Source organism: Euprymna scolopes, chromosome 4 (genome assembly GCF_053919585.1).
Source record: "Euprymna scolopes isolate OS-2025 chromosome 4, ASM5391958v1, whole genome shotgun sequence".
NCBI classification, from domain to species: Eukaryota; Metazoa; Mollusca; class Cephalopoda; order Sepiida; family Sepiolidae; genus Euprymna; species Euprymna scolopes.
This window is the reverse complement of record NC_136485.1, coordinates 18,369,804-18,389,569: the sequence shown is the minus strand read 5'-3', so window position 1 is coordinate 18,389,569 and position 19,766 is coordinate 18,369,804. Positions and strand designations below refer to the sequence as shown.

The 19,766-nt window shown below is 33.6% G+C and overlaps 1 protein-coding gene across 4 annotated transcripts in view; it reads left to right on the top strand.

Moving 5' to 3' along the window:
- LOC145266889 (lisH domain-containing protein ARMC9-like) overlaps positions 1-19,766 on the top strand; it is a 317,027-nt gene that overhangs the window by 172,466 nt on the left and 124,795 nt on the right. For all 4 annotated transcript variants that reach the window (XM_080122667.1, XM_080122658.1, XM_080122685.1 and 1 more), the window contains one exon: positions 6,037-6,121. In XM_080122667.1, coding sequence (XP_079978793.1) covers positions 6,037-6,121 — 85 coding nt within the window. The remainder of the gene's footprint in view (positions 1-6,036; positions 6,122-19,766) is intronic.

The following is a 19,766-nucleotide window of genomic DNA, read 5'->3' as shown; positions in this document are numbered from 1 at the left end:
TGTTGCGGTTTCAAAGCTGGTAACGACGAAAGGGAAAAAACATATCCCGACCGAAAGCGAGTTTGAACGCTTAGCTATGGAAATACCCTAATTAACTTCTCGAAAACGCTATTTTGGAACACCGAAAACGGATGCCGATAGGCATGTATTGAAAAAGAAACGGATTGAAAATCTGTGAACCTATTGTTTGAATTTCTTTCTCCCACGTGGAAACCCAATCGAACTGCATGTGTCGCTCGGCATTGAAAAACTGAACTTGTTATTTAAAACTTTCTTCCCTCATAAGAGAATTCATTTGGACTAACTGTATCACTTAGAAATTGTTAAGGGAAAATGGATAAAACAAAACAGAGAGAGAGAGAGAGAAAAAAAGAAAAAGGAATCGTGAGTAATTTTTCCCTTCATCGTCGTGGAGTTTAGTCACGCTGTTAACCCTTTTGTCTTTTTGTTATAGGATTCTCTTTCAGTTTTTACATTAAAAATATTCCCCAACTCCATTAATTTCCAACATATTTGTATTTCATTAAATCTTTCTTTCCCTTATCTTTAATAAATTTAATTTCATATTATTTGAAAGTGTTTGTTTCATTCTTTCTTCACTAATTTTATTGTGTTCGATTTCTTGTGTTTATTTTGCCTCGCGCTTGTCTCACAGGAACTGATTGTCGTTTTTTTTTTTTGTTTCAAACCTTTTTTGCACTAAAAAAGAAAAATTGAACCCGACTGGGACCCATGAATATACCCCTAATGCAGAAGATTTGTCTGCCTACGATAAACGTTTGCTTTTCATAAATTCCTTTTCACATCCCTTCCTTTGCTTTTTATTTTATTTAACCCCCCATCCCCCATGTAACAATATATATATATATATATATATATATGAATTAAGTAATCAACATACAAATCATTAATCATAGAAAATGTCCATTTTTTCCATAGAAAATATTCTGAAACCAAATAAAAACCTGCTCGATGCAATTTTATTGTCAAAATTGTATAATTATGGCCTTTTTTTTTACACAGTGATCACCACTTATCAAGGCCTGGAAGCCACTCAGGGATAAGGGTTATTGCAAGTACATTACGTCAGTGTGGAGACCCGATGAAGTGTTTACTCAAGGGGGCGGTTCATTAGGATACTCTGTTCAAATGTAGCTAATAAATGAAACCCTTTATTAAAATTTAAAATAACAAAAATAACAAATAATAAAAACAGAAAATCATAGTAATTAGTAAATGTGGTATCTTTGACATTAAATCAGTTCAAAGTTATCTCCTTTAAAAGTTAATTTAAACAGTATAAACGTTTAGAAATTATTTATTATCTATGTAATGTTATTGTTTACATAAAGTCTTCTATAAGCTACACTATAAATCTCACCTGTCTGTTTAAATGTATGTATTTATGTGTGTTTGTATGTCTGCCTAAAACTTTCGACAGAGGCGACAGATTTTCACGAGATCGGTATCGTTTTGAAGCTCGACCCTTTGGATGACAAATATCGAAAAATTGGCCTTCACTCTCAATTGGGCACTTTTCTACAGGGAGGGTCGATTTTTTTCGCTGGCATTTTTTGCAAGTCATTCAACCCTCGCGTTCACGGCGTCGCTTAAAAAGCGTTATTTCGATCGGCCGTGATGTCACAATCACGGTAGGCACATCAGTTAAACAGTTTGATTTTTTTCCACCTCTTTTTCCTCTGGCGCGTTACCGGTTCGAGCCTGCTTACTACTCCTTTTTTTTTTTTTTTTTTTGCATTCGGAATTTTCCTTTTTTTTTTTTTGCTCAGCCAACACCCTTACACACACCTCCACTTTCTTCTGCGCGTCACGGGTGCGAGCATACCTGCCTATTACAATTTTCTTTTTGCTTAACACACAGCTCCAAACACCCGGGCAACGCCGAGCACCCAGGCTAGTTATTATATAAATAGCAATTGAGTGATGGAAAATGATGCAAACCATTTTGATGTGAGTATAGATGTGAACAAGTTGGAAAAATCTGTCGCATTCATTCATGAACTTCATATCTATTATGAATGGAGATTCTTATCTTTCTGTCTGTAGACAAAAACCTACTTCTACTTCAATTAATATTCTCATCCTAACATAATGGAGATTTTGCATCTGTTTTTCTGAAGCCCAAATTATACTATCTTTCAATGGTTAATTCAGGGCAGTGGTTGAGAGTTAGTGTAATATCGTTTCTGTTGTAGTCCTAGGCATTATCGCTTATTTTTCATGTGGATAGTGTAATGTGCTTATCTGTTCTGTGGTCATTATACCTTCTTCCGAGAAATGTCATTCCTCATTTTGGAGAGATATTGTTGCATCTGTTTCCTTATAATGAGACCATCTTTTTAAGCATAACTCTTTTTTTGGAACTACCTTTTTACCCGGCATTTCTGTTGATCACTCACTTTTCGAATGCACAGTTACTGACCTTATATATTCAACGTCGGACAATTAAATATGTTCTGTCATAATTTTTGACATAATTCTTTTTCATCTATTATCATGTAATAAATAATTACTATTGTTGGTAAATGTGATATCTTTGACATTGAATGTCAGATGAGTTGAGGGATGCCCCCCCCTTGACTTCCAACTAGGTGACTGGCTACTGGAGTCCGTCAGTCAGGCCAAGGATCTTGGAGTGATTGTGCATTTCACATATTCACCCTCTGAACTGCATCACCGCTGCTAACAAGGCCAGGAGTGTTTTGTTTCTCATGCACCACTTCTTTGGTCGTCTCACTCCCTCTATCTTCCTTCCTCTCTAAACCTCTCTGATGCGCCTGATTCTTGAATAAAGTATTCAGGCCACGCCCCTCTATTACGTGAAGGACGTCCAGCATCTTGAACGGGTTCAGTGCCTGGCGACGAGAATGATGGCTGATCTAAGAGGTTTATCATATGAGCAATGTTTAAGAGTTCTAAATCTTTTTACCCTTGAGCGCGGGAGGCTTTGAGGCGACCTCATTCTCACCTACATCTTTCATAGATGATGCGGCCTGGATTAGGACCTGTTTTTTTTACCCCTTCCCTGGATCGTGGACTCCACGAGCATGCAAAAAAAAAAGATCTACCTTTGATGGTTCCGGGGTATCTCCATGGAACCAGCTACTCAATGAGATCGTAAACCAGCCCACACTATAAGGCTTCAAGACGACCTTGGACATACTCTGGTAGGACCTCCATAGTTTTCCCCTGTATACTTTCTCTTTGTCCATAGCCCTCTAAATTCTCACAGACTTTTTCCCCTTGTAAATAGCAATCGATTGTGCGTTTATTCTTTGCCAATTAAATGAATGAATGAATGAATGAATAATAATAATAATAATAATAATAATAATAATAATAATAATAATAAAAAAAGATCGAGAAAAGAACAGCAGGAAAAGAAACAGCTGTACGGGAGATTCATAAGAATGACAAAAAGAAGAGGTTTATGAAAATGTTATGAAATAGACACTGAAGCAGAAAAACGAAATCTAATAGATGCACAGAACAATGCAGTTAGAATTAACTACATCAGAGCTAAATTAGACAAAACACAGGAAAACAGTAAATGCAGACTGTGGACAAAGAGACGAAATAGTGAATCACATAATAAGTGAATACAGAACAATAGTCCAAAAATAATACAGCAACAGGATAAATGCGTGACGAAAACAATAATCATAGCAATTACAAACGTCTACAACAAAAGCAGCAACAGCTCAAGATTAATGATTTTCAGAACCTTACAAAAATTATAAAAGGATCGCCCATTGTTTACTTCCGCTTTATTATGCATGAGACGGAACTAACAACAACTGATCACTTTGCATGGACTCCCTATTGGAAATTTGTCAATGTTAGTCGGGTTTTTAATACTGCGAAGACTACAGCTGCTATGTGAAGAGTTGCGTCCCCTTATCTGGTTCAGGTGACATGTCATTTAAGCGTTTGAATAACTTGGAGTTATTTCCCATTTGATTGGTTATATAAACGAGTGTTTTGCATGTAATCGCTCTCTTCACGTACCCTCATGTAAATAAAGCAGACGTGTCTTCTATGTCTCTGCGTGTAAAACTAAAATCAGGTTATGTTTTAATTGATTTATCTTTATGTCAGTCGTTGATATGACTTCCAATATGAATTTTATTTGAAACAAGCAAGTTATGTTCTTTTTATTTAATTCATAATTAACTATCAAAGTTATTAATAAACTAATTAATTACCCCCCCCCAAAAAAAAGAAACCTTCATCTTTGGTATTCAGTCAAAACTCTTTGGATGCTGACTTCGACTTATACAAGAAGACTCAAGGATCTAACATGGCTTTAACCGTAGATACGTGAACTTAATATTGATGTCATACAAACACATTACGCTTATACACGGCTTCATTTCAACGTACTTGTGGACTTTATATTATACAATCTGTCTTTTTGTTTTTAAATTTTCTTATCATTTTATTCTAGTTGGGATGGGACATCCTACTGGATTCCAGACATTCACTCACTATAGTATACATTCCAGTCAAGAGATCCTGTAAAGATTCGAACCATCAGTTTAAGCGCAATTGTTTGTATCTCTTTTGCACTTGGTTCGTCAGATATATTTGCTAGGTACATTTGAAATTCTTTTTTATGAGTTCGGTTATTTCTAGAATTACTGGAATGAGGGAGATGTTTCTAAGATTTTCGTTTATTTTCATGTCATGCATAAGCTATTGTTATTCTGTCCTATTTTCCCTCTCAGCGCTGTTTAATTCAGCGTCATTGGAGGCACTAACTTCTACTCAGTTTGCACATTTTACAATTTTCCTTTAAAAGTCGGTTGTTTTTATTATTTCTGGCCAATATATCATCTCCAAATTCTCTTTGATTTCAATTTCTGCTACATATTACCGTGTTTTTTGGGTTGTCTATAATTATTAGTATTAGACTTATGTCAGTTTATAGGATTTGAGACAGTTTCGTGCCTCTTGGACATTGTTCTCGGAAATCCGGGACAAGATCAAAGTGTAGTATATGTTCTTCAGATGCTGCACTTCAATTTCTTGTTCTCTGTCAGTGGAGGAGAAATCCTTCACGACTGAGACAATTTTTATTTTTGTCCCTTTTCTCCACATTAAAAAACGACCCTGGTGTCTAACTCTGTCCCGTGGAGAGGCATTGTAAATAGGGACTCGTGTGATACGCCTTTTATATGTTTTGTTCTATTTCTCTTTCAGATTATTTGTTAGCATTCATTAATTATGTCGGTTGGTTTCCGCATTCTAAGAATTTCCTTTATTATTTCACAAAGTTTCATCAATGCTGTTCATTATTCTATGAGATCAAATTTCCCTTATAAAGTAGAACCATGGGATACGGTGGCCCTAGGATACGGTTTTTTTTCAGGTTAGCATGTGGAATACAATGTTTTCTGGCCCTTGATCACGGTATTTGTCCCCCTCCCTTACAGTGTTAGTTATAATGTTATTTTATTATATACATGTGTATTATATACTTTACTGTATTTTGTTACTAATTTTTAATATGTACCGTATAAAATTTTGCTTAGGCTGCACCATATGGTGATTTAAACTTACGATCCCAACCCCGGAATGAATTAATGCTGTATCTCGGTGCTCTACTGTCGTTCAATTCGAGATTGTTTCTACAGTTATTAGTATTATAACAGTAGTATTATTTGTATTATAACACGTTTTATCATGTATTGATTTAAGTTCTCCAGTTCCATATATTTGCTCCGTTTTTTTTAAGCTATCTTGATTTCCACCTTGTCAACTTTTATAACAGTGAAATCAAGAATTTGACAGGCTTTTTTTCTTGTTTTCTATTATTGTGTTCGGTTTCCCTGCTTGAGTGAAATTATCTGTTTATACTTCCAGGTTTTTTCAAGTTCTTTGTGTCATTTATCGGTTCTTCTTTTTGATCACTAAGTATTGCAATTATTATTATTATTATTATTATTATTATTATTATTATTATTATTATTATTATTATTATTATTATTATTATTATTATGTTTTCTATTTTAGGGATTTGAAGATATTGTTGAAGGTTTCATTAAAGAAGGTCATTCTGCAAGAGAACTTGAATATGTCATCAAACAACTTAATTCAGGTAAAATTATGGGATATTACGGGGTTAATCAGACATTTTGATTAAATTTATACACAAAAGAGAGAAAAAGAGATGCACACACACACACACACACACACACACACACACACACACACACACACACACACACACACATATATATATATATATATATATATATATATATATATATATATATATATACTAGCAGAAGTACCCGTCGTTGACTGGGTTCAAAGACAGCCTACAGAAAATGGACTGTGATTGATGAAAGTATGATAGGTTATGAAAAGGAGGGGGTTGTAAAGAGATAGGTTTTGATACTCCAAAATTTTACCTTAAGCAAAATATGATGAAAGTAAAGATAATTTTCGCGAAAGTACATTTTTTTTATATCAACTTTGTTTCCATTCGTAGCCAAGAGTGACCAACAAAATGACGTTTCCTTACAAAGAGAAAATGTTATATATATAATAATATAAATATACAAGAAATAAATGTTACCATAGTCAATAAAAATTACTTTTATTGTAGAAAAGTTCATTGGTTTGTATTTTTAAGTAGTTTGTAAATTTTTTTTTTAATTCACGAACCGGTTTAAAAAAATAAAAATGGCAGCGACTTTGAAATGGAGAGCCTCGTTTTCAATTTGAAGGAGGGGTACCTGAACATTCTGTGTTAACAATTTAAGAGTGTTCCGTCAACGTAAGGAATATTTATAAACATATTTTAATGTTTTCCGTTATTTTGTGCTTAAGGAATATTCGATTATGGCATGTGTAGTTTATATAAAAATTCATTTAAATAGTTATCGACTCAAATTTCGTTTTAACTTCGGTTCGCTGAAATTATTTCAAGTAAAGAGCATTAAAAACTATTTCAAAAAAAAAAAAAAACATGAACTGAACTTTTATTGACAATGGTAACATTTATTTCTTTTATATTTATTTTTTCGGGTAGTAGTTTGTTGGCTTTTCTGCTAAACACTCTTACTAAATAATATCGACGAAATATCGAAAGACAAAGAAACAAAAACAGTTTTGAAAAATAATGAAGCTTTATTACTTTAGTAAAATAATCCGAAACAGCAAAATGGGATATTAAAAAAATAAACACGTAATTACTTTAGTTTTTTAAAGCAAAGAATCGATATAAATATGAATAAGAAGAAAATGGCGCCCTTTTCAAGCAGAACAGCTTCGTTTCAGTTTTACAGTATTGAACGGTGCAGTATTGCGCCGTCAGATTCAGGGTTGTACTATTGTAATGTAAAGAATACGCAGAAAGAGTTGTTATCAACTGAATTCCTTCTAGTACACTGACAAAAGAAAGCTTAAGCAGATATATAAATAAATAAAAATAAAAAGGTTATGTAAATGTTTTTAAAAAGACACGTAATCATGTGAGCAGGATTTTTTCCTTTTTTTGACACGAGTACAAGTAACGTTCTTATTTTTTATTATTTATCTATTTGTCTATTTTCGAAAGAGTCCCACGTGCAAGTGGAGAAGGAAAAAAACAGAGTTATGCAAAATTTGTGTTGAGAATTGTCTAAAGTTCCGACTTTTTTATCGCTTTTACTTTAATAAGAACGTGAATTTATTAGGTGAATTTATGCAACACAATATTATTCAACTCAAAAAAATAAAAGCTAACGTGAATAAAGATTAAAGTTAAGGTGTTATTGTGGACCCTCACCCCTTTTAAAAAAACCTTGTTATACTTTGTGACATATTTACATTCTATGGAGGTCAGGCGCGAACGAACACCCCATAATTTTATTATACCACATTTCTTCAAACTGAAACATAATTATCAAAGTATATTTACGCAAATAGATCTGAAAAGTCTTTGTTAAAGTTTGTGCCATATTTCCATGGAGTACAGACGCGAACGCAGACCCCACAATTTTATTATACCATCCCTATTTAAGTTGAAACATACTTATCAAAGTATTCTTATGTACATCTATATCAAAAACCCTTGTAAACGTTTTTTTTTTCATTTTTTATTTCCATACTTTCGGGGCCAGGCGCGTACGCAGACCCCACAATTTTTATGAACCACCGTTTGTCAGATCAAACATACCCATTCCTGATCCTCGAGACATCTTCTATCATTATATGTAATCAGTTTTTTAAAAAATAGTCAACCACATAGGAGCCTATTCGTGACCACACACACACACGTGCAGCCTTATATATATATATATACTATGAAGAGTAAATGTACTTTCAATTGATCGGTCATTGATGAAGACAAATAACAAAAAGCAGAAACATTTCATCTAAGCTGTTTCAAATATGTTTTGGGAAACATGCAGAAATGCCCTTGCACAAAATTACATTTTCTTCCATATAATCCATTATTGTTCTGCGAAATATTTTTTAAAATCATCTCTGATCTATATTCTAGTCTTAGAATTATAACCTTATAAATTAATAGCATTCACTTTTCGAGATCGATAAATATTTATTGTTTATCGTTTAAACAATAAAGTAGCCGGATCTTTGTTTGAGGCTTCTATTCTATATTAGCAGACAATATGAAAATTTCATGCTAAGATTAACTGTTTTCTGAAGTATGAAATTAAAAGATTGTTTATTTTATAAGAGAATCTCTTGATTACCCTTCATCTTTTTTATGTCTGTTTTCTTTTTTTTATTCTCTGATTTAATTATTATTCAAGTTTGCAATGTGAAGTCGACATCTGTTTCCTTTTTTACTGAATTTCTGCATATTTTTTATACTGTTCTCTCAAAATTCTTTCTAATTTCTGGTTTATCTCTGTAGAAACATTTACAGCAAGAACTCATCCTATTACCACCATTACCAAAAATGTTTCTCTTTTCGCTGTGTACCCCAAACCAAATAAAATTAAGAATTTCTTTTCAAGAACTTCCCACCTGTTGAACATATCACTATAAGGTAACTTTTCTGCAGACTTCAACATGGTTTCTGCATGCCAAATATCAACAAGTATTTGTTGAGCTGTTCTTTTTTTCTATTCCATTCATAGTTTTCAATCATCTCATAATATTGTTCATCATCCAATTGACAATCTCATTAACTCTTATCCTCGAGTGGCTTTTGTCTCTGGTAGCGATGACTCATAAATAGGAAAATAACGTTGAGACTCAGTTAAGTGACTGAACTGCATGGCCATATTTCTGTAGTCACCCACAGACGCGGTTACATATCATCCATTTCTTGTCATCAAGAACTGAATATAACATTGAGTTTTTTATGCGTGTGTGCGTGTGTGATTATGCGTGCCTGTATGTGTGTGGTTATGCGTGTCTGTATGCGTGTGGTTATGCGTGTTTGTATGTGTGTGGTTGTGATTTCATCAAAATTCGTGTTTCACTTTTTCTCAAATCATAGCAATAGATCGATAAAACAATCAATAGCGAATTAATATCGACAAATACTCACACAATCGGTCTTTTACGTAATCAATCTTTTTCTATTCCATGCATCGTTTTCAATCCTCTCACGACAGTGTTAATCCCCATTTTTGTTTGATATCTGTTGCTTATTTACGTTCATTCTTGGTGTAGTATACCAAAGATCGTGGTATTCGGTCACAAATATATGAAGCAGAATAAAAATAATCAAGATTAAGTCTGAATAAATAATATAAAATTATCCACCCTCATTTAAAAATCTTGAAATTGAATATTGTTTATTTTCAATTTATTTTATCAAGGATTTTATGCAAATTTTTTTCAATATTTTCCCTTCACTCTCTTTTCACCTCTTGCACATTCCTCCTACTTTTCTTTTGTTTCACATTCTCACCTTTTCTTGCTTCACCGAATAAAATATAATAAAGCTCATTTTACCAAACAAATGTAGTTCAACAAATCGACCAAAATATCTTAGTCCCGCTTTAATGCTATTTGTATATTTAGTTTTATTAGATTGTTGTCTTGCTTATCCACATTTCCATAAATGAATTTTCTAGATTAGCTTAAGTAAATGCCAATCAAAAGAGAAATAAAAGGATTGTTTTGGGAGAGTTTGCTAATAGAAAGAAAAAATATAAAAATATTTTAAAAAAGGTAACATGGTCATTAATGGTAAAACAATGCCTCATCATTAAGCAATGGAAATCAGAAATTAGTGATTAAGAATTCATTTAGTGGCAAAAATAACAACAAGAAAGAAATAATATAAAACAAATATCAGTTTATAGTTTGAATGATTATCATTACGATAACACACGCACAGAAATGGATTACAACAATTTTCTTTGAAATTTTAATTGTTTCAGATTTAATTTTTTTTAACATCCTTTCCGCTTCTGTGTAGGAAGTAAAATAGATTTGTAAATTTCTAATGAAAGCAATTCTAATAATTATACACTCATTCCTTATATCTGATATTTATAAAGTCATTTTTTAATATCTGATATTTATAAAGTCATTTTTTTATATCTTATATTTATAAAATCATTTTTTTATATCTTATATTTATAAAATCATTTTTTATATCTGAATTAATCTGTCGTATTTATACAGTCTTTATCTAATAAATTTAAACTTTAATTCCAAAGTTGAAAATTTAATTTACATCCGTATTATTTGGATTCTACAAACTACTGTTCTCATCTTGAGTGTTATTTTCATAACGTTTTGGTCGACGTGGCGTAGAGGATAAAGTACTTGTTAACATTCATTTGTAAGTTGCACTCTTCTGGAGGTTGAAGTTTCAATCTTCGGTGCGAGCGACAGTCAAAACACAATTGCAAATTACTTAAGACTTCTACCCAGTCATACAGTTGTGGAATAAATAAAGAGTTCCGTTTGAAATTCCGTGCAGATTTCTGATTTTGAAAGAGAGAATTTCGAGTTTGACTTACAGTTGAAGAAAGTCGGAGGTTACATCGACCGAAACGTTGTGAAAATAACGCTCAAGATTAGAACAAAGGGTTCAAACATTACGAATAATCAATTCTCATTGTATAAATTCAGATTTCATTCAATTATTTTAAACTTCTGTCCTCTTTGTGAAATTATAATTATCTACATTCCGTTTTTGAATTGTTAGTTGACCTTTTTAAATATCTTTTCCATGAAGCACTTATGCTGCACATATTTGTTGAATTTTAATACAACTTTAGATATTTTCAGGGTTGATTTGGATAAAATGGTCCGGTGTCTTTAACATATTCGAGCATCTATTCTATTTTTTAGAAAGGATGATGCCACCAACCTTTCAGTTGTTTCTGAATGAGGATAGATAATTTGTATTGTTGGATTATTCAGACTACTGTTCTCATCTTGAGTATTATTCTCACAATGTTTCGGCTGATGTAACCTCCGATCTTCTTTAGCTGCAGCTTGTTGAACTCGGGATGTTTTACATAAAACTCGGGAATCTGCACAGAATATCAAATGGAACCCTTTATGCAACACATAAGAGTTAGCATACTCCCATTCCATCAGGTAAAATTCGTAATTGTCTTCTTAGTATTGTTTGCACTTAAGGTTGAACCTTCAACCTCCTGAAAAGTGTTACTTAGAATTCAATTTTCCTCTGAATCCTTCAGGGCCCGTGGCGTAATAGATAATGCACTAAGTAAAATTCAGTTCTAAGTAACATTCTTCTGAAGATTGAACCTTCAATCTTCAGTGTGGGCAATAATAAGAATACAATTACTTAAGACTTCTCCCTGGTGTTGGCTGATGGGACTATAAACAATTCATTTGCGTGTATTTCTGACATTTGATTGTATGAATCGCATATGTCGAAATCGACGAGAGAAATGGTAATCGTCACTTTCTACACTGATGAGTGCGAAAGCAGGAAACACTAGTGTGTATATGTATAAAAATAAATATTTATAATTATATCACCCCTTTAGGAATTTATTTCTTAAAGTTTGACATTTTATGGGAAATTAAAAAAATAGGTCAGCTGGTCTTGGTGTGAGATCGCAAATTTCTGTTGTTCGATCCCTATAGACCATTTGAATTAATGTTAAGCAGTATTAAGTATTAATGTTAAAAATTTCCTTTCATTCCTCGGCGGTTGATGGTGGCTTAGAGGCTTAGCTGCTCACTAGCAGAGCCAAAGATGGCTTCGTTGTGAGGGTTCAAATCCTTTGACGACTGGTAATCGTCACTTCTTGCACTGATGTTTGTGAAAGCATGAAACACTAGCGTCTGTAGGTATAAAAAAATAACTCTCTCTCTCTCTCTCTCTCTCTCTCTCTCTCTCTCTCTCTCTCTATATATATATATATATATATATATATATATATATATATATATATATATATATATATATATATATATTATTTAACATGCATTGAGCTTCTAAACAAATGGATTGGTTTATGCAAAGAGTAAAATATAATAAATAAAAAAACATATTTTACTAAAACACATATTACCTCTCTTGAACTTGAGCTGATTACAGGTACAAAGCCATTAAAATGTTTACAAAAGAAGAAATCACATTCTCACCTATAAACATAGCAATTCAAAATCACAAATCATACACGATGAACATGATTCAAGCTGTGAAAAAGTTATACATCATCACCCCAGGAAAAAAGTCGGAAGAAAACTGGAAAACCAATCATGCCAAATGCGAACGCTCTGGAGACGAATACCACCTCGGACCAAATATGTTCAGATAAAACACACACCAAATGTTACAAAATTAAACTTGGGAATTGCCCAACTGTAGTCATCGGTGGTCGGAAAACTTTGAACAGGACATGTTCGATATGATTTTAAAATGGTAATTTTCTAATCCAACAATTAAAATTAATTGAACTTTTAAAAAATACGTAATGATCGCAGTTTAATTGTTCTCACTGATAAAACAATGAATATTTACAGCGTGAGTTACAATACTTATAATAAATTAATTTTAGAAGAACTTACAAAGAACTATAGAAGATCAAATAAAAAGATATTTTCGATATTAATTCCTCAGCGTTTAATCTATGTTCGAAAGTTATTATGCATAACAATATTGAAGTTTACACTTTTAAGTGACAAGGTTTATGCTAAAAGACGTATATCGATACTCTATGGCTGACTGGGATACTCTATGGCTGACTGGGACTGGGATACATTCATATCTGACCTACCTCTGCATTCCATGTTTAAAAAGGATGTGTCCTCTATAGTATCAGACCTAACCAAATGGTTAATTATAGGCATAGACCGGTTCATACCATCGAAAAAATTCCAACAAAAACCTAACAGCCAGCCATGGTTCTCCCCTGAATGTGCTGCTGTCATCGCGCACAGAAATCACTTTTTCCATAACTACCAACGTAATAGATGTACTGAGACTAAAGCTGCTTTCAGGACTGCCAGCGACTACTGTAAAAGAGTAATAAAAAATGCAAGAGAGCTATATGCTCAGTCTGTTAAATCCAAAGTAGCTGATCAGCGGCTTGGTTCCCACCAGTTTTGGCAAATAGCAAACAAGATCTTGAACAGCAGTGTCCGTTCTATCCCAACTATCATCAATGGACCTGAGGTCATCTCGTCAGCATCAGACAAGGCCAAACTATTTGCCAAGAACTTTGCAGCTAATTCTACCCTATGCGACAATGACCATCAATCCCTATATTTCCTCCTATAACAGACAACACGCTATGCAACATACAAATATCTGTTTGTGAGGTCGCCAAGCTAATCAAGAACCTTGATTCCAGTAAAGCAACTGGCCATGATGGCATTTCAGTTATAGTGCTGAAAAAGCTCCAACCAGAACTTGCCCCCATACTTACAAAACTGTTTAAGCATTGCCTTAAGGAGAAGTGCTTTCCAACACCCTGGAAAACCTCATCAGTATGCCCTGTATTTAAGAATTCAGGTGAAAAGTCATCTCCCTTTCAGTACAGACCAATAAGTCTCCTGTGTGTCATGAGTAAGTTGTTGGAATCTATCTAAATAAAGAAGTAGTCAACTACCTCAACAGAAACAACCTTCTTAGTGACACGCAATATGGTTTCCACTCTGCAAGATCTACAGCAGATGTGCTAACAGTTATATCACACAGGATTAGTGAATCTCTTGACAAAGGTTTCCTTTCCACGGCAATTGCTCTTGACATATTGAAGGCCTTCGATAAGGTATGGCATAAAGGCCTACTTCACAAGATTTCCAGCTACGGTATAACTGGAAATGTTTTCTCAATCATTAAATCATTTCTCTCCGATAGGCTCATAAGAGTAGTGGTTGATGGGCAGAAACCAGAGGCCCACAGTATTAATGCTGGAGTCCCTCAGGGGTTCATCCTGGGTCCAACTCTCTTCCTGATCTACATCAATGATCTCCCAAAACACATACTTAAATCATTCGTTGACATCTATGCTGATAACACGACCATCTATGGCAACACATCAAAGGCCGTAAATGATGATGTTCTCTCTGATTCTCTCTCCTCTGATCTTAAGCACATGGTACAATGGGGAAGAGGTGGCTGGTCACTTTTAATGCATCTAAAACCAAGCTTCTATCTTTACATCATCAACGCTCTGATCCCCATCTGGCATCAATTGAAATGGATGGCTCTCGTCTTGGAGAAGCTCCATATTTTGACAAGCTTCTGGGTTTGACCTTTACTCCTTATCTAAAATGGAACACGTACATCAAATCTGTTGCCAGGGATGCTGGGAAAATGGTGGGATCCTTCTACAGCTCCAGAAGATATCTCACTACTGATGCAATTCTCTATCTTTATAAAAGCCAAGTACGTCCAAAGATGGAGTACTGCTGCCATATCTGGGCAGGAGCTGCTAAAAACACCCTATCCTTCCTTGACAGAGTACAAAATAGACTTCGTGGTTTAGTGGGGAATGCCCTTTTCTCTTCCCTGCAACCTCTCTCCCACAGAAGAGACGTTGCAAGCCTGTCTTTGTTTTATCGCTATTTCCATGGCAGGTGCTCGTCTGAGATCCAATCCCTCGTCCTTCCTTGCCAATCTTTCACGAGAAACACCCGCTGGCTGAAACTACTGTCAATAAATTTCCCTACTCTTTATCTGTGCCTAAATCAAAACGTAGATTCCATGAGCAAAGCTTCTTTCTTAGAACTGCACGCCAGTGGAACTCTCTGCCGCTTGCCTGTTTCCCACCTGACTACAACTTGAACGTCTTCAAGTCCAACATAAACAAACTTCTGACAAACCGCCCCCTTAAGTAAGACACTCTATCAAAACCCCCAATACTAATGATTACTACAATACTATCTGATTGATTACTGTACACGCAATAACCCTTATCCCTGAGTGGCCTTCGGGCCTTGATAAGTGGTGACCCCCATGTAAAAAAAAAAAATCACAAAGAAGGATTTAATAACAAGCCTAGCATTAAGTTAATTTTCCCAATTATCTCTGAAATTGGAATAATTAGTAAAAACAATTTCAGATAGGATCCTGCCAAATATCTAATCCAAAGTAACTCAAAGATTATGGTCATCTTCTGAGGAAGTTCCAAGTTGGTTTGTAACTTTATCTCAAAGGGACAATAGTAAGACATTGATGTTTATTATCGACCAATTTCCCCCAAATTGCTGGATAGTGCTTTGGAACTAGTGAAAAATGAAACAGATATAACTAAGTTAGAAATTGACATAGTGAAAATAGCTAGGAGAACTCTAATTAAATGCAACAATAAATTTTGGACCAGATAAAACAGGGGAAAAAACTTTGATATTACAATATCCCACTCTTCCCGTCCCGACACAGCTCGGGTAACAGACCTTGGGAGTCTTTACATTCTTAAGGAAACTAATAGTAAAATACCGGGTATAAGAGGGGGTGGTCTGTACAGAAAAAATGCGCTATTCTTTTTTAAATGATAAGGATAGAAATTTAGAAAGCACCAAACGTTTGTTTAATAACATCTTTAAAGACATTGACTTAAAATAACTATTGATATTAACCATAAAGTAGTAGACTTTCTAAATGTCATTCTCAACTTAATTAACAGAACGGATGAACCATACCATAAACCTAATCAAACGTTATATTATATCGCCTCTACATCTAATCACCCATACTCAGTAAAGAAAACCATTATTCCCAGCATCTCAAAAAGAATATCTAAGTTATCTTATAACAAACAAATATTTAATAGTAAGAAAAATGTTATAACGAAGCTAGATCAGGTTTTAATAGTGCAATTAAATATATTAAGCACGAACCTAATGAACATAAAGGTAGCAGTGTTATATTTTATAATATGGCTATGGGCAATAATAAGTTTCAATAACGCAAAATTCGATAAGGCGATTAAAGAAAGTGGACAAATGAGCAGGCAGCACACTGAAAATGAAACTCTCTGTAACTGTAGAAACAAAAATGAATGTCTCTTGGATGATAAATACCTTATTTCTGACATCTATTATATGAATATCATTTGTCTGTTTAAATGTATGTATGCATGTATGTATGTATGTGTGTGTGCCTAAAACCTTTGACAGAGGCGACGGATTTTCATGAGATCGGTATTGCTCTGAAGCTCGACCCTTTGAACGACAAATATCGAAAAATTGGCTAAAATCATTAATTCATTCCCCCTCAACTGAGCACTTTCGCCTTTTTCGCCGATGTTTTCGAAAGTCATCCCCTCTTTTCGATTGACTAGCCTTAATCCTTAATTTAAACCTTCGCCATTTCCGGTTTGGTGATGGACGCAACGACAAAAACGTCCGGGTTTTTTCCACATTCTTTTCTCTCCTTCGTGATACGGGTTCGAGCCTGCCTGCCTACTACCACTATTTTTTTTTTGCTCAACACATACTTCCATTGCCGGGCACCCCAGGCTAGTTGTATATAAATGTGAAGTGATTGAAAGTAGTAGAATGAGCATGTATATAGGGTCGACGGAAGTACATTTAAGGATAGATTCCGCAACCACATAGCATCTTTTAAAATATAAAATAAGGAAACTAATAAGAAATAACATAGAATACAAATGTAAATGTACAATATTAGGAAGAGCTAAGAAATATACACCTAACAAATCTGGGCGCTGCAACTTCTGCATCCACCAAGCTTATCTAAGGAAAATTTATTAAATAAACTGCAAGAACTCATACAATGCTGTTTGCAAAGAAATAGATATTTACTAACCTGCCTAAAACCCGACTAGGTAAATTAAAGTTAAATAATAATCAGTATTCAATAGCTTTCAGGAGAGAAAAAATCAAAAAATCAAATGAATATAGATAAATAAAATAAAATAAATAAAATAAAATAAATAAATAAAATAAAATTAATAAAATATAATGACAAAGTAATAGGATCTCATAGAATCATGCAAATATAATAGAAAATATATGGGTTTGCCTATCTTCAAACAGCTGTTAAAATTCATAAGATATTATTAAACATAATTGTTTTTGCTAAGCACATATTGAGCAAGTATGCAATTCTCTATCTATATAAAAGCCAAGTACGTCCAAGGATGGAATACTGTTGACATATCTGGGCAGGAGTTGCTAAAAGCAGCCTATCCTGCCTTGACAGAGTACAAAATAGACTTCGTGGCTTAGTGGGGGATGCCCTTTTCTCTACCCTGCAACCTCTCTCCCACAGAAGAGACGTTGCGAGCCTATCCTTGTTTTATCGTTATTTCCATGGCAGGTGCTCCTCTGAACTCCAATCTCTGGTCCCCCCTCGCCAATCTTTCACGAAAAACACCCGTCTAGCTGAATCCACTGTGAAAAATTTCCCCCACTCTATATCTGTGCCTAAATCAAAATGCGGATTCCATGAACAAAGCTTCTTTCTTAGAACTGCACGCCTATGGAACTCTGTTCCGTCTGCCTGCTTCCCACCGGACTACAACTTGGATGTCTTCAAGTCCAACGTTAACAAATTCCTAATGAACCGCCCCCTTAATTAAACACTTCATCAAATCTCCACACTAACGTAATGTACTTGCAATAACCCTTATCCCTGAGTGGCTTCCGGGCCTTGATAAGTGGTGATCACTGTGTAAAAAAAAAAGTATGAAATATAAATTGAATCATAACTTAAATCACAAATGAATTAGAAACATGAGGTAATAATTCATAAGACGTTTCCATAAATTTGGATTTGGCAAGTATATATATATATCTATATCTATATATATATATATATATTAACCCATATCCTCAAGTGGCTCTGGGCCTTGATAAGTGGCGAAATAGTAATGTATGTGGATTACTTTATATATATATATATATATATATATATATATATATATATATATATATTAGTGTTGGGACGATTAATCGGAATCGGGAATAGAAAAAATCGGAATTTTTCAGGGTATCGGAATCGGAAAAAATACTCTAATTTCCGATTCCAAAACCGATTCCTTAAAAAATACTTCAAAATTTTACATTGTTGGGACGTAAGATAAAATGATGAACATTTATCGTGTTTAAGTTCCTAATGATATTAAAATCTATATTCATAATAATAACATAAAAAACGGTGTAAATTTATTTTACTTATGCCAAAAAAGAAAAAAAAGAAAGAAAAATTTTCGCCATTGCCCGGTCATCAACAAACCCAACAAAAAACTTTACTGAATCAGCGGACCTGGAGGTTTTTCATACTTCTACGGTAGACACATTTGGGCGCCAACGTTTCGGCATCTCCCCTCTGTTACTTGTCATTGAAGCAAATTTTCACTGTGCTGATAAAGGCCATAAAATGAGATCCAGTAATAAACGATTCATGGTTCTAATTGAAGCAATTTTGTCAGTTAAGTTTATATTCTTTCCACCGTAAGAAAGGCGCAAATACACAGATGGCGACTGAAAATGTGTCTGCCAACAAAAATGTAAGTGCGTAGTTTTTTTTTTTTAAATAATTGAAAATATATTTTACTAAAATAGTTTTTCTTATATTTCATTTCATATTTTACCTTACATTTTTATGTAAATATTAAAGTTAAGTGGATTATTTTACTATATAAAAAGGTGTCCGGAAAACTCGCATCCGGAAAACTCGTCTATTTTTGCTAGGTAGGAAAACTGATCCATTATTGAATAAATATTGATTGAAAACACATTTTATGATCGTTATTGAAAAAGATATTGTTTTTAAAGGCGACTACGCACCACCATAATATTAAAAAAAAAAAAAATTCTTTACTCTTGTTTAAAAAAAATACATTTGATCACGGAGTCACGGAATCAAGACACGAAAAACGAAATCATATATTTAAAAAAATATTTTAGTTTTAACACGTTTTATGTTATTACGAAACAAAAAACGAAAGAAAACGCCTATGTATTATCAAAGAAAGCAAACATTTTAGTCAGAAGAATGAATTAAGTTTAACAATTCTTGTGTTATTACGAAACAAAAAAGAAAACACGTATTGTATTATCAAATATTAAATTATTATATAAAATAATTTATTAAATTATTATGTTAGTGTTAAAACTAAATTAAGTATTTCGAATATTTGTTTTATTATTTGATAATATAAGAAATTTTGGTCAATGTCAAGTTTCTTTACACCTTCCCCCCCAAATTTAAATTGACAACTATTTAAGGTTTTCGGGGGTGCTGAAAACTAATATCACATTTAAATTTGGGTCAGATATGTACTTTTAATCATTTTTTTCAAAAAGGGGGGATCACTTTCCTATATAAATTTAAAGTAAACTGACCACCCACTTTCTGG